At 50.0% G+C, this 16495-nt stretch overlaps 1 protein-coding gene across 11 annotated transcripts in view; it reads left to right on the forward strand.

The window, feature by feature from the left end:
• The window catches only part of LOC127010449 (band 7 protein AGAP004871-like), a 215819-nt gene that overhangs the window by 174468 nt on the left and 24856 nt on the right, over positions 1–16495 (forward strand). For 3 of the 11 annotated variants that reach the window (XM_050884630.1, XM_050884629.1, XM_050884620.1), the window contains exon 5: positions 7842–7939. The exons of 5 other annotated variants lie outside the window; for them this stretch is intronic. In XM_050884630.1, coding sequence (XP_050740587.1) covers positions 7842–7939 — 98 coding nt within the window. Of the gene's footprint in view, positions 1–153; positions 252–2679; positions 2778–7841; positions 7940–16495 lie in introns of all 11 variants that reach the window. 3 more of the 11 variants (XM_050884628.1, XM_050884622.1, XM_050884621.1) reach the window with 2 other exon arrangements.

Genomic DNA, 16495 nt, shown 5'->3' on the forward strand with positions numbered 1-16495 from the left:
GTTGCTCCCCATCCCATTCCTTCCCCTGAGGCCCAGTATATTGTCCTCTGGGTCCCCACCTCCCCCCCCGGGCCCCGTGTGCCACACAAAGCTGCCTAGGTCAGGACGAGTCAGGCTCAGTCTCTCCTCTAACGCGAGTCTCAACACTCCAAGATCCTGTCGCTGGACTCTGTCCCGGTGTCTGTGGAGGCCGTGATCTACTTGCGAGTGTGCAACCCAACCAATGCTGAGACCAACGTAGATGACTACAGGTGCTCCTCCGCTGCGTCTCCCACTTACTTTCTCCCTTTATTTCTTAGCCGCTCCTTCGCTCCTTCCTCTAGACCCACATGGCGGGTGGGTTCCTTCTCTCCCGCTGGTATTAGGGCCCTCTTGGCTCCTGTTCTGTCTCCACCTTACAGCTTGCTGGCTAGTTAGTAGTGACTCTCTTTGACACCTTTCCTGGACCTCGCCGAGTGCCTTCACGAGGAGGCCTCGCACACCGTTGAGGACTTAACAGAGCCTCACGAGGCAACCGCCACTCCTCTGTTCCCTCACGGCGGTGACACTCACACTCGGGCGCCGCGTGGCCCTGGACCACCACCTCCACATCAAGACACTACCAGCGACACACATGATAGTCCTAAATACGTGTCCGCCCTCGCCCAGAGCAACGCTGTCCATAACACTTTTTTAGTTTTCGTTCTACCATGGAAGAGATTTTCTTCAGTTTGCCCCGGGCCCAGCGCCCCCCGACCCCGGGCCCTGCGCCCCTCCTTCACCACTAAGGCAGGAGATCCGGGTTAGGACGCCGAGCTCGGGGAAGCTAAATTCCGTTTTATTATTATTCTCCCTCGACTCTGTCCACAACAGCGCCGCCCACTGAGGCGGGGCGCCGTGGCCCCCTCTTAGTCCGCAGCCGCAGTGGGCAGCGCTGCTGGGGGGGAAGGAGAAGAGAGGCGCCGCTCCTGTGCCACCGCCCATCACAGGGCGCCGAGCCACGAGGTACGCGACTGACCTCCTTCTCCTTCCTCCCCTGGTGGTAGAAAAGAGAAAGTATATAAAGGGAGGAGAAGAGAGAGAGGGAGACAGGTTCCCTCGCTCTGCTCCTCCTCCGTCCCCACACTAGGGCCCTTCTCCCCTGACCTAGTGTAGTGGGCCTGGTCGGTCCTGCATGCCCGGCCTCTGTGGTCTCTCTCACGCTCAGCACCGTTATTATCAGTCCTTCGTTCTCGTACTACGTTTTCCTTCTCTTCTTTGTTTATTTGTATTGTTGTTTCTGTTTCTCAACACCACACCTGTCCTGTGTTCCGCCTGTCCCCGCCTGTCCCCTAACAGTCGTGAGGTCCTGGTGTTGTCCTGTAGGCGTGCCGGTGTGCCATGAGGCGGCCTGGGAGAGGAAAGCTTACGCCGTCCCTGCGTCGCCTTACTGCTGCACCACCACTATCACCATCATCACCACCATCATTATCATCACCACCACTATCACCACCACTACCACCACCACCACCACCACCACCACCTGGAAGCAATGACACAGCTACAGGAACTCCGACATTTCTTTTTTTCCTGATAGATATATATATATTTATAAATATGGATGTTTTCACTGTACTTTGAGCAGCATGTCGCCCCAGCTCCACCAGTGCACAGTGAATGTGTGTATGAGTTACTTCTTCTACCACTACTGTTGCTACTACTAAGTCAGTGGACAGGCCTGGGTTGGTGCACGTGGTCGTGGCCGGCAGCCAGACTACACACCACCATCACCAACGGTTTTATTTGTCAGCTTTCTAGGTCGTAGGGTGGACATAATTTAAGGTGTCTTCCATCAGCTGTGGGGAGGCTTTCAGGGTCGGGTCCAGCGCAGTGTTGCTTTCTGTGTGTTCCATGGTGTTGACAGTAATGAGTCTGCGCTGAGGCAAGGCGTAGGGCAGGCGAGGAGTTATGGGCGCCCCTCACCTCTCCAGGGTGTGACGGCAGCCACACACCTCATACAGTTACCTCGCTAGAGCCGCTCAGAGGCCAGACTGTTGTGGCCTCGCTGTTCCTCTCCAGACCCCAGGCTCGAGTCTTCCTCTGTGTCAGTCAGGCGGCCTTTGAGAGTCACTGGTTACCAAAAGACTACACTTTGGTTGATAGCTGATTAGGCCCTGTTACCTGCTTCATTCTGATATAAAGGACAGTGACAAGTAAAGAAGCAGGGTCCGTTAGGCTCCCACGCGTTCCACGGCGACAAATAGGAAGGTGGGGAGGGCTCCTTAGGACTCCTTAGGGCTCATTTAGTGCCAAGATGCAGGTCTATCGCCTGACCCAATGGCTGACACTGCTGGTGGTGCTCGAATGGCTAAAGACCTTGCGCACTACTTTATAGACTCGTGTGGGAAATTATGAGACTTTGTTCTATTTATTTCTGCAGTTCACAAGCAGCTAAAAGAAAATAGTATGATATGGTTAAGAAGTACTCTAACTTGTCATGACACTGAAGAATTATAGTTGGTTCTTAATTTATGATATGAAGCTAAGCATGGTTATCAGGTGGAGTTGTGTCTGTACAGGGGGAGGGGGTTAGCAGGGATGAGGTAGGTCGGAGGGGGCAGGGAACATTTGGGAGGAGGCAGGTCGTCCAGGAGAGTAGAGGTGAGGTGGTCTGGGAGTGGCGGGGCCCTGCAGTAACGCCTCCCTCACTCACTCACCAAGATACTGTCGCTGGACTCGGTGCCCGTGTCGGTGGAGGCGGTGATCTACTTGCGTGTGCGAGACGCCACCGCCGCCGAAACCAACGTGGAGGATTACAGGTGTACTTCAGGGAGAAGTTCTTGGGCCCCTGTCTGGCTGATGTGTCTGGTCGTCTGTTGGACAGTTACCTCAGTTACTAAAACCTTGATACCACCACCACTGCTACTACTACTCTTACTGTTACTTTATACTATTACTAGAACTACTACATCATTTCCATCAACATTTGTCTGTTGTTTATAAAAAAATATTCATTGTTTTGACCCTTTTATTTTCGTTTTGTTGGCAATTTTTGTTTTGTTTTCAAGAGTCTTATCACCTGAAGGTGTTGACAGTCAGCCGTTGCCAAAGGGCGTCACCACCACACCACCACTTCAACCACCACTTCAACCACCACCACCACCACTTACACCACCTCCTCCACCGCATCCACGTCCACCTCCTCCATACCCCGTCCTTGTTAATCTTAGATTCTTCGTTAATATTTACCTGTTTCCTTTCATCCACGGCTGTCCTAATCTTATCTTCACCTTTTTGCACTAATCGCTTTTAGATATTTTTCACGTTTTCATCCGTTTCATGATTATTTTTGGTATTATTCTGCGAGCTAGGCACCGGGGCCCATGCTGCCTCACCCCCTCACCCCCTCCCTCAAAGCCTCCCACACCTGACGCTGCCGCCTCGGGTGCTCCCCGTCCTCTCCTCCTTCCTCCCCGTCGACCCCCTCCCCCGTGGCGCCGCCCTATCAGTGCCAAAAATAGTGAATAACATCACCACGACGCGAGAAAAAATAAAATATAAAAACAGCTGAATCAGGATGGCGCCAGGAATAATATACACTTTATGGTCGTCTTCACGAGTCACCAAGACGCCGTGTGCGTGTGCATGTGCGCGTACAGCCCCCGGAGAGGCGGATGGAAGGGACAAGTAAGCTCTGAACTCCATCCGCCGCCCGATCCTCCCCTCCGGCGCCTCCGGTTTGAGAGGCTCGGGACGTGTATATGACAGCCTCGTGCCCTCTTCCCCCCTTCCCTCCCTCCTCTCAGCTTTCCTCCAGCCGCGATAATCCAGCCTCCAGCATCTCCACAACAGATTCATCCCCACAGCTTAAGCATCCCCCTCCCCCCCTTCCCCAACCCGTTCACCCATCCACCTGCTCCTCCCGTCCTCTCCCCATCCCCGCGGCACCCACCACTCAACCCTTCCTCCAAAACAGCGATGAGCCAAATTCCCTTCCCGCCGCGGCCACGCTAGGCAAAACAAACCCGCCCGAGGCCAGGGACGTGCCCGCGCGCGTCCCTTGGCGTGTCTGAATATCCTTGCTCAAAATTATTCACTAGTCGCGCTAATTAAACCCAGAGCAGGGGAAAGAAAGATGTTCACGAGTTGATGAAGTGATGTTTTTCGCTTCCATAATTCTCCATTAGCGTGCACGGGACAGTGGTTTTAGTCATCTCGGTCCGGGTCGCCGTGATTCCGAGAGGCAATCCCTTCCACAAAATTATTCACAGAGCACGAGAAAGAAAGACGTCCACGAGTTGACGAAGTGAAATTTTTCGCTTCTGTATAATTCTCCTTTGGCGTGAGAGATGTTTTAGCCATCTCGGTCCCGGGCGTTGGCATTCTGAGCGGCGGGGACAACTTCCTCAAAATTATTCACTGTTCGTGCTAATGAAACCTAAACCACGAGAAAGAAAGATGCCCCCGAGTTGATGAGGTGATATTTTTCTCTTCTATAGTTCTCCTTTGGCGTGAGAGTTGTTTTAGTTGTCGCGGGCAGGGGCGTCGTGTTCCTGAGAGGCATTTTGGGGAACCGCAGCAGGCACAGTGACGTCAGCGAGGCGGGGTAACGCCCACCGCCGCCACGCGCTGCTTTAATAATGCCGGTTAATTAGGGAGTCTTGCAGGGCAGCGGGCGGAGGGCAGGATCAGGGGAGAGTCGCTGCTGCTGTCATGACACTCACCTGGGGGCTGTTATGGCAGGAAAGGGTTAGACGTGTGTATGTGTGTGTGTGCGTGCGTGTGTAGTGTTTGTGTGTGTGGGGAGGGGGGTGGATGTGGGTGTGGGTGGGTACCTGTTTGCGTGGGTCTGGGTAAGTGTGTGTGAGTGTGGATGTGGGTGTGTGGATTAGGTGAACGTGTGGGTGAAGTGGGGTTGTTGGGTGTTTATATTGGTTGAGTCTGCGGGTGTGGGAACGTGCATGGGGTGAGGGCGTGGGTGAGGCTGAATCGTGGCCGGCAGTGCTTGAATATAAACCTCTTTGAATAAGGCAGGTTTGGGGACGAGTTTATCCAGTGTGGTCCCATTACACGCATCCCGAGGTGGAGCTGAAGGCAGAGTGGTGGCCGGGATTTCCTCTTGATGCTAAAAATGGTATAATGGGAGTCGAGGAATATCCGAGAGAGTGAGGAATTAAAGTGATGGCCCCGCTAGCCGTGGTTCAGGGGGCGGAAGGGTGAAGAGTAGTGGTCAGGCTGGTCCCCGAGTCTCCTTAGTGTGGGCTTCGGGCGGCCAAACGTTAGGGCGTGAGGCAGGTGGAGTCCAGGTAGATGTAGGCAGTGTTGAACCGCTCAGGTGTTCATGACCTGAGTGATGAAGAATAAACGGCTACTTTAGGTTAGGTTAGGTTGGGTTGAGTTAGGTTGAGTTAGGTTGGGTTGGGCTGGGTTGCGTTGGGTTGGGTTGGGTAAGGTTGGATTAGGTTAGGTTAGGTCAGGTTGGGTATTACAACAAGACCTGTGCTCCGAGTCAAGTGTGGAAAGCTCAAAGAACGAAAATAAATAGCACGACGAGAGAGTAATACGATTGAGGTGGTAGTACGTAAGGGAAGGGAAGTCTTAGGTTCCTTTTATAGCCGTCTGGTGTCCCCCTCCTTGCTGACGTCATAATCGCGGAAGATCAGAATTGCCAGCCGCCAGTCTCCATGTTCGTTACTCTAAGTCAAGTCGCTTGCTTCACTGGACGCCAGTCAGTCAGTTACTTGTTTATTATCTTTGTCAGTCAAGACTCAATAACACGCGACCCTGAAAAGTCAGTCAGTCATGTGAGTAGTATGAACTAAGATTCAGCCACCTGAGCAACCAGTGTATCTGTCTGTCAATCAGTCACTCGACAGGTAAAGACGTTAAAATAAAGAAATTAAGAAAACTGGCATATAAGATTTTTTTTGTGTCTATTTACTCCACGTGTGGCTCTTCGCTAATGGGAAATGCTGAAGATGTTATAGCTTTCCGTGCACAAATCGGAAAGACGTAAAATTCATACAACCCCCCAGAGATGCTGAGAGACCGTAAAAACGGAACCCGCCGATCCCCACTTACAACACTTTGGGGGCCAACACTCCACTCCCACGAGATCATGAACACAATAACTCTACGGCTGCAACACGCCTGACACGGGGCGGTGCAGTGGTGCCACGCCGACCCTTGTAAATAAAACCATCCCCACCACAACACCGCGTCAATAAACCCAACTCCCTCACGCTATGATGATGACGGCGACTCCCCCGCTCCCCTGCCCCACCTCCCCGGCCATCTCTTGCTCCCCGCCCCCGCCCCTCTTCCCTTCTGTTCTCAGTTCTCATCACCTCACGCACCTAGGCACGATTCTCGGCTTGGGACACCGCTTGCTACTCTGCACAGTTTTTGATTCGCTTGAGAACCCCCTTGTAAATATTTAAAAAAAAAGAAATATTAATATTTGTCACCTTAGTTTTAACACACTACTACTATATACTAGAGGTTACGCTGATCCACCAGAAGAGAGAGAGAAAGAGAGAAAGAAAGATCGAGACTGAGAGAGAGAGAGAGCGAGTAGGTGTGAGAAAGAGGTTGAGAGAAAGAGAGAAGGTTCAAATATTTGGTACCCGAGGAGACCCAAGCTTGTGTTTGATTAAGGATGATAGCTTCTAGACGAGTGTTCCCTCTGTGCATGTTATTCATGGCCGACAGAGGGAGAAGAAATAGGTTTCAAAGCTTTCTTCTCGCGCGTTACGAAGGAGGCGTCGAGTGTCACGAGTTTCCTTGCTTCACATTCCTTGCTGCCGCCGAGTCATTCCCGCCGATCGGGCACTAGGCGGCGCTGGGTGCTTAGTGTAGGTTAGCGTCCACATCACACCAGAGCCATAGATTAGGAGAGTTTGGCCATCTATATCAGACGCCAAGTTGTTACCAGAGAAGCCATGAGAAATTCGAATTGATACTGATACAACAGTGCTTTTATTTTTGTGTGTGCTTGCTCTAGGCATCGTCAGGATCTCGAAATAGGTACCTAGAGCATTAAAAGCACTATTGTATCAGCACCGGTTTGAATTTCGTGCGGTGCTCTCGGTAACAGGAAGGCGACTGTGGTGAGGATGGCCAGACTCTCCTGTTCTGTGGCTCTGTACCACACCACAGCTGACGAGGCAACACCAATCACTACATGAGGCAACCAAAGACGATTCATCACCATCACCACCACCAACAACAACAGCTCTCACTACCACAGCACCGACCACCCACAACTACTACTGCCCCTACCACTACCACCGCGACGATTTCCACCTCAACGATTTCCACCTCAACGACTACCACCACTCACCACCGACAAGATGACTGACCATTTAGCACATCTTCAGTCATCACCATTACTGCCACTCATCACCACTATCGCCATCACCAATCACCACAACCCAAGACGACCAGTCACCAAGACCTCTGCCACCACTACCCCCACTAATTACAACCACCACCGCCACCACCACCACCACCTCTACTACTACCTCCGCTACTACAACTACCTTCACTGCCACCACCACTACCAGCACCACCATCACCATCACCACCACTTCTCTAAAATTATGCCTCGATGATTCAGGAATAATTAAGTGTTAAATGTACTACTACTTCTCCTACTACTACTACTACTACTACTACTACTACTACTACTACTACTACTACTATATTACCTGCACATTATGCCCTTCCATGTAGATCCCGTAGAGAAAGAGAGAGAAAGAGAGAGAGAGAAAGAGATTAACGCTCAACCCCTCCCTCCTCTTCATGTTGCCCTCCCTCCCCGATAGAACCTTTAGTGTTTTGTCTAGACAGGGTTTATCCAATGACTTGTCACTCACCCGCAGATTCTAACCAGAGATTCTGTGACGATATCTGTGGAAGCTGTGGTTTACTATCGAGTGTCCGATCCCATAGCGGCTAAGAACAATGTGGAAGACTACAGGTACTACTGCCAGCCACCAACATAACATTACCCACCTTAGCCAGTACACACAGTAGTCTTCAGGGTTGACACAGTACACTCGGGCGGGCCGAGGGCCAGGCGAGCGGCGAGCTGGGTTGAGTCGGCCGCGCCGCCCCACCTCCGCCCGTCGCCCGCCGCCGGCCCTCGCCCGTCCGCCACTAGTCTGCGATGACTGTTCGTTGGGATGTCGTTCATTTGCTCGTATGATAGATTCTTGTCCTAACGGCCCACGCCAGCCCCTCAGGCGCGCGCGCACACACACACACACACACACACACACACACACACACACACACACACACACACACACACACACACACACACTCTCTCACACACACACACACATTCTCACACACACACACACACACACACACACACACACACACACACACACACACACACACGCAGGCCCAGTCATGACGCCCAGAGGACAGCCAGATATCTTACGACTGATCAGAACGCATCCCTGCAGGCCTCTGAGATTCAATTGGCCTATCCGGGCAATCCCTCCATTCACATTATAATGATGAAAATAATGATATAATAATAGAGTAGTACTAACTTTTGTACGTCAGTTCCTACGCCGATACTTCTCAGTATTTTAACAAATGGATTTTTGATGTTAGATAAATCAGTGTCAACTAATTTTTGTAGCGAAGTAGCAGTTAGTGTTAGTAATTCCCCAACCCGAAGCCCCACAGCCCCACCACAGCCAGGGTCCCGCACCTCCTTCATGATGCTGCGTCCTCAGACATCCTCACACCCACAAACACAGCACTGTGATAACATGATCATTTTTTTTGCGGACACCTGCAGTTTTTTTGCCCAGTCAGCGTCAGGAGGGTTTTGTGGGAGGGCGGGTGACGGCGGCTGGGTGGGCCCGGCCCCTCCTCTCGGCCCATGCCCGGTTGTAGCTCTTCACCCCGACGGGTCGACGAGGAACGGTTTTTGTCGCAAGACGAAGACTTGAGTTGGTCCTCTTGGCGCGCGCTGCACGAGACGAAATATTTGTTGGCACTGCTCCAGCTCATCCCTTGAAGCCCCTCCCATCCACACTCACTGCGTCACGCCGTGTGCTAATCAGACGCCCCTGAGTGGGAAAATGTCCCGTAGGAGACACATGCCTCGAGCTAATCTACTCAGCACACGGCTCAGTGGGCGGAATAATACCTCACACGCCTGCAGCCCCGCCCAGGCATCCAGTGTGGCAGTTAGACGCCCCTGAGAATAAAAACTTCTCGCATATTGCACGCCTCCCTTAATGAAGCTGGCAGTGCGTTCGAGTGTGCAGCGCGCGCCCCGCCGTCAGGAGTGGGGCGCCGAGCAAGTGTGTGAGGGGAGTGAGGGCGACCCAGTCTCCCCTCGGTCCGTGCCTCCAGTCGACCGTGCACCCCTACCCGCCCGCCAATACCTTTCCTCCCTTTTAAAAATGAATGTAAAAAGCATCTAATTTTGAAAGCTTTGAATCCTATTTTGTTCCCCCCCGTCACCCCCTCACTGGGATGGCCCGCCTTACTCCACTTGGGTCTCTTGTGCCGGACTTAGCAAACTAGTGTAGTCCACCAGCATTAGTGTGTATACATGGATGTCTTACCCTAGTGTAGAGAATACCCGTGTCACTGAGAGGAACACGTGAGATTATACACTAGAGGTACGCGTGTCTCTGCCAACTCTCCCCCTCCAAGGCATGGTGCAGTCCTCTCGCTCTCGTAGTAGTCTCTTAACACACTACCATGGGTCTCGAAGTGTCATATGTGTCCTTGAAGCATGCGGTCACGTGCTAGTGCTGCTGCGCTAACTAGTGTGGCGCCGTGCGGCAGCCAGCAGACAGCAGCGTTTATCTATTATTGTTATTATTATTCATGTTATTCTTATTATTATTGTTATTGTTATTATTACTACTATTGAGCGTCGTAGACCCCAGGGACGAGAATGCCTCTTTCTGTCATTTAATAGATAAATCATTATTTTCCCCCAAACTTTCTCTATATTCATGAACGAGAATCGCGATTTTTTACCTTTCTTTGTATATGCATGTAAATATGTATACTTTTATATTTTAATTTTTGGTTATTTTCTTTAGTTCCAGAACACCACTGCACTGCCAGCATGATTGATATATAGAGAGATTTAATACTAATATGATCTTATATGAATATTGATTTTCTTTTTGCATATGTGTACGTCCTAACAGAACCATCTAATTACAAGGGCTGCAGCACAGAACAACACCCTAAAAATTACTATGGAAGGAACATCAATATAATACTAAAAAATATAGTAATAAAAATAATGATAATGCTAAATACAATACTACAAACTATCATCGCGAGGGGGGCGGAGTCTCCAGCATGCACTCCCCCGCCCCTCGCGCCTCGCCGGTGTTGTCCTGTGCTGCTGCGAGAAAAAGTTAACCTCCTCTAAACGCATTCCAACTCGGGCCACACATTTGGATGCTCTCACGGGAAAACCGATCTAAGTGTGTCTGTCCCTCAGTGGTGTCCGCCGGGCCGAGGCGTGGGGCGTCAGGGGAGGGCAGGGGAGGGGGCGCTGACAGCCCCTTTACCCCCTCTCCCCCTCCCCGTACCCCTTCCCACCCACCCCCTCAATTAAAAGAGCCGCTAAATCCTGTAATCACTAGCAAAAACAGCCTCCCCACTCCCTCCCCCTCCCCCCTCCCCTCCCTCCCCAACGAGTGTTTAAATTTTCCCTCGACAGGAGGAAGCCCGCAGAAGTTGCAGTGGCGGAAACTTCCCTCTCCTGTAGTAGTTTGGAAGGTCACTTGTGTTTATCTTTATAAAAGTAAACAGGTTTGAGACACCACCTTTTGCTTTCCTCCCGCTCCGCCCCGCCCCGCCCCGCCCCGTCCCGCCCCGCCCCGCCCCTGCACCGCCGCGCCCTCGGTAGCAGGGGCTCGGTGGTGGGCGTCAGTGTGTTGTGGTGATGAGCCTGTGTGTGCACGACCCACCCGTATGTGCACCAAGCCAGAAACACAGCACCATCACCGCCGCCGCCGCCGCCGCCACCCGCAGCCGCCACAGCCTCTCGTGTTCGCGTCTGTGTACATCACCTTACGTTTTCCACTCCCGCTAAGCACAAGCGCGTTTTTCACTCACTTAACAACGCCGGAAGGAGAACTGAGAGTCACTTCTAAGTGTCTAAAACGTACTAAGGTCGCGCTTCCTAAATCTTCTTCCCCAGTTCGAGGGTTTTTTGTGAAGACCTTAATTGCACGATCAAGGTTACCACAAATCACGGCCAGAACCGAAGCCCGGCCGCCCCTTCCCCTCATCCTCCTCCCCTTCATCCCCTCCCCCTCACCCCACCACCCTCTCCCCCGCGGACACCCAGCCTCCGCTCCCACTGGTGGCTCACCGCCCCCCTTCCTCCCCACTACGAAAACGATCAGTCCAACATTGACACAATCTGGTGCCGGAAGTCCACCGCATCCAGGCCCGCCAAAGCCTCGGTCTGGCCAAACTTTTTCTTGTATTCTTTCTTTTTTTAATTTTCACAACGAGATCAAATCGGAACAACCCACTTTTTTTTTTTTACAAACAACGTAACAAATTATCTTGCTGCCAATTTCACTCCTCATCGACTTTTTCCTATATATATATATAAGTATATTTTTTTTAGTTTGTTGTTTTTTAACTTTGTGTTTTTGTTTACTTTTTTCCTTGGCCGGAGATAATTTTTTTCCATGCGTTTATCAGACTTTTCCCCCTCTTTCCCCGCCCTCCTTTTTATAGCTTTTTTTCCTGCTATTTCTGGCGCCCTCCCCACCTTCCTTTGCCTGTGAAGTAGTCGGCTTTTCTGCTTGGTGGAAACTAACCTTAGATTTTATAGCGTAGACTAGACATGACTTGCTAGAGAGAACGTGGCCCCTGGACGCTATTTTTGAGGGGCGAGTCTGGTGTTGGTGTCGTACTAGAGCTTTTGTGAATGACTATGATTTTACTCCTTTTGTCTTTTTTATACTCCCCTTTGTGAGCGGTTTTTATTGCCTTAGTCCTTACTGAGTCCATTGTGGTCTGTTATTATTTTTGAAATCATTATTATTATTATTATTATTATTATTATTATTATTATTATTATTATTATTATTATTATTATTATTATTATTATTATTATTATTATCATTATTATTTTTTTTATTTATCAGCGTGCTGGCTTAGCGGAATGTCCAAGTAGTGTGCTTCTCTTGCCTTGCGCTGTTCATACTGGACTTAACGATAGTGTACTCTTAGTGGTTCATTTTCTAACTGTATATAATATAATGCTATTGTGGTGTGAGTGCGAGAGTTTTGTTGTTATTGTTGTTGTCGCTGTTGAGGTGTGTGTGTGTGTGTGTATATATGTTTGTGTGTGTGTGTGTGTGTGTGTGTGTAAGTGTGTGTGTGTGTGTGTGTGTGTGTGTGTGTGTGTGTGTGTGTGTGTGTGTGTGTTTGTCAGAAATGCGTGTGTGCGTGCGTGCTTTTGCACGCGCATGTATGCTAGCAAGGATTATGTGAGTTCTATACTGCTACTACTACTTCTACTACTACTATTACTACTACTTCTACTACTACTACCACTACTACTACTACTACCACTACTACTACCCCTATCACCACTACTACTACAGTGGATGCTAACTTTTCATACTTTCAGATCTATTTAGTTATAAAGAAATATTAATAGACAACATTATGTGTCCCGGAAATAATCAAACAACAACAATAACAACAACAGGTAAATCATCCCAGGTGTGCCGTACTAATGAGTGTGTGTTGCCGTCACCTGTAGGTATCACATAAAACACACACGAACACACACACACACACACACACACACACACACACACACACACACACACATACACACACGCACGCACACAGCTCGCCGCCCCGCCAGGTGTGTGAGCAAGGTGTTCCCCTAAAGAAAAATAAGAAATTAGATAATAAGCGCTGACGAATTTTTATTTTTGGACGTTTAAGCATCGTTCTTCACCTCCTCGTCCCCGTCGTCGTCTTCATCCCTCTCGCCTTTCTCCTCCTCCTCCTCCTCCTCCTCCTCCCCCTCCTCCTCCTGCAGAGTTCATTTTCCTTGTGTCCAGGTCGCAGACAAGCCTCAGGTGCTCACTAATTAAGCGACTCTCAGGTGAGGCAGCAGAGGGAGGGAGGGAGGGAGGGAGGGAGGGAGAGGAAGGCGAAGGAATAAAGGGCGAGGGGGATGGGGGGGTGGAAGGCTTGAGGAGGCTGAGGGTTGCTTACTGATGTTGTTTGTTGGATGAGGCAAATCAGAGGTGCGGAATTTCTTCTTAGCGATTACGACTATGTGACATCGATTCTCCCCCTCCTCCTCCTCCTCCTCCTCTTCCTCCTCGTCTTCTTTTTCTTATTCTTCTATTCCCTTCTATTCCTTGGCCGAAAGAAAAGAAAACAAGAACATTTCTTTTATTTAGCTCTCATCGTTTCCTTTGGTTTTTCGTATGTAAATTTAAAGTCTGAACACTGTGTACGATCTTGTGGTGACGGTCCGAAAAAGTTTGTAGCGTCGTGTCCTTTCTTTGGAGTTAATTAGAAGTAAGGAAAAGTCTGTTCGCACACTTTCCACCTCCTCCCTCGCTCCGTCCTCACCGAGTTGCAGCAAGTCTTGGGGTTTTAACATTATCTGGACGGGCACGCGCCGCCTCGTCCTCACCTATTGGCTCTGCGTGGTGGGCCTCCGCGGGGCAGGGCTTTCAGCGCGTCAGGCGGGAGCTGAATGGCAATTGCGACGACGCTGTGTTTAGGCCCCACAGTATTCAAATTCTTTTGCCCCTTATTGTTTCAGGTCATATATATTTTACTTTTTTCCCATCCTCGAATGCGGCGTGGGTCAAGTAGCAACGACATCGTAGAGAGACGGCAGTGTAGCCACGTCAGCACCTTCAGGGTCACGTAGAGCTGTGGTGCTGACGCGGGCGGTCCTTGAGAAAAAAAAAAAAAGATATGCGTTGGGAGGAAGGAAAAGGAGGACCAACCCATAAAGATAATCTGAACAGACATTAGGGGACGAAAGTAACGATGTAGCTAGCTCAGTTTACAGAGTTCAGTCCTGTGTCAGGAAGAGAAACGCTGGAACCCCGGGCGGGCCGGGCAGACGCCGGGCCGCGGCTGACTGTTTCCCCTCCGAGCGCTGTGACTGTGACGGACGGCACGAGTGGGCGACAGTTTTGTATGGATTACCATGATGAAAGACGTGCAGGGGAGAGGTCTTGATTTCCCCATTTCATTACCCGTCCGTCTCCCCATTTCCCTTTCCTTCCCGTCTATACGTATCCACCGTCATCATCCTCGTCCTTCCTTCCTCCTCCACGCCACCTCCTGCAGCTTCTTATTCAACGTATCTGTTCAGTTTTACTTCAGTTGAATTATAATTTTCCCTTTAGTCATGTTCCAGCGCGTCGTGCCGATGACCTTCACACTCTTGGAAGGCCTCTACCTTCCAAGCCTGACAAAGCCTCATGCGGCCGTCAGCCTCCCGTGGGAGTGTTACTTCAGTCTCGCCTCACCTCAGCCTCACTTTTCACGTTCTCCTTTTACTTTTATGACTTACGAAGAATTGACTCGACATCCTCTTTGATTCTTTCTCTTGTTCTCTGTTGCATTTCTTTTCCTGAATACTTTTTGCCCCCTGAATCTCCTCCTCCTCGCTGCCCCTCCCTCCCTCCTTCCACACACATTCACAGACTCCGTTACTTCCTTGTTTTCGGTTTCAGTTTTTGGTTACTCTGTCCATAGCTTCGTCAGTAACTTCTTCTAGTCGCCTCCGCTACTTCCACTGTCTCTTGGAAGTCCCCTTGTCCTTCCCTCCTTTCATTCTCCCTCCCTGTTTCCTTTCTTGTCTTCGCTCTTTGCCCTCCCTCTTTCCCTCCCTCGCTCACTCAAGCACCAGCGGATTGCATCTGCATTTTGTTTCTCCCCAGTGCGAGAAGGTTAATGAACACACACGGCTGTCTCGCCCTAACTCAGCTTCAAAGGAAAAACATCGCTAAGTAAAACACACACACACACACACACACACACACACACACACACACACACACACACACACACACACACACACACACACACACACACACAAACAGCAGAAAGTGTAACAACGTGCTCTTCAAAACGTCGATGTCACTTCATAAATGTTCCTCGTGTTCCTTTTATGATTTTCCCTTGAGTCGAGTTCCCAGTCCAAAAGCGCCCTTCTAACCTTCCTCCCTCGGTGTTTCGAGACAATGAGTAGTTCCTAGTCTTGTGTGTCACCTCTCGTTGATTTTTGAGGGAAAGAGCGAGGAGCCGAGATAAAAAAAATGCTTCGGTCCTCCTCTCCCTGCTCCTACTAACCCTCTTTCTCCTCTTCCACCTCCCATTCTTCCACCTCCTCCTCATACTCACCTTCGAGCCGAGATCAAACACTTGGGTCCTCCTTTCCCTGCTCCTCCTACTAACCTTCCTCCTCTTCCACCTCCACGTCTTCCTCCTCCTCCTCCTGCTCCTCATCTTCTTCCACCTTTCCTCTCCGTTCTCCTGCGGTGTAGACAGGTACGTAGATAAACAGTTCTTGGAATGTCGTGTTTTTTGCGATTATTTTTATTCTTCCTCCCCGGAGTGTTTCCCTTTACGCGAGGAAGGAAGGACAGCGAGAAAAAGTAGTAGGTGTCAACAATTCCTTCACAGCGTTATCCGGCGTCCTTCACATCCCCCATCTTGTGTCTTTCCACCCCTCCATGTTCCTTCCTCCCTAAATGAATTTCCTTGAGTTGTTTTGATTAATTTTTCTCCTCCCACAACACCAACAAGAACAACAATCGGACTCTGCCTCGCATTGGAGAAGAGATGTGTCGACGTGTGTGTGTGTGTGTGTGTGTGTGTGTGTGTGTGTGTGTGTGTGCGTGTGTGTGTGTTATGTTTCCTCTTCTTTCTCTTTACTTTATTAATGACGAAGATACTCAGCTTTTCAGATGGCCAAATACATGTAACGAGTGGCCTACAACAGCCATCGCCACCACCACCACTACCCTTACTACTACTACTACTACTACTACTACTACTACTACTACTTCCACCACCACCACCACATCTGTTACATGCTTATTTCACAACTAGTACTACTACTACTACTACTACTACTACCAATACCAATACCGATGTTTTCTCCCCCTCCCTTCACTCCTCATAGTACACATCTTCTCTTAACATTACACATCTCCTCAACATTACACATCTTCTCCTCTTAATTGGAGCCAAATTAAATATTTCCCACCAATAGAAAGTCCAGTTAGATAAACACTTTTTAACAGAACTCATACCATGTCGCGAACACACTCATTGCGCTTCCCGCTGCTCATTTTATTTTCTTTTATCACTAGTATTTATGTATGTGGCACTGCATTCTGTCACCACTCATCGCTGCTCCTGCCCTCATATTTACCTCCTCAGCTATCCCTTATCATGTTAACAACATGTAACATCCAATAAAACCCTGTCCCATAGTGTCATTAACCAGCATATGTAT

The sequence above is a fragment of the Eriocheir sinensis genome, chromosome 43, assembly GCF_024679095.1.
Source record: "Eriocheir sinensis breed Jianghai 21 chromosome 43, ASM2467909v1, whole genome shotgun sequence".
Taxonomy (NCBI): domain Eukaryota; kingdom Metazoa; phylum Arthropoda; class Malacostraca; order Decapoda; family Varunidae; genus Eriocheir; species Eriocheir sinensis.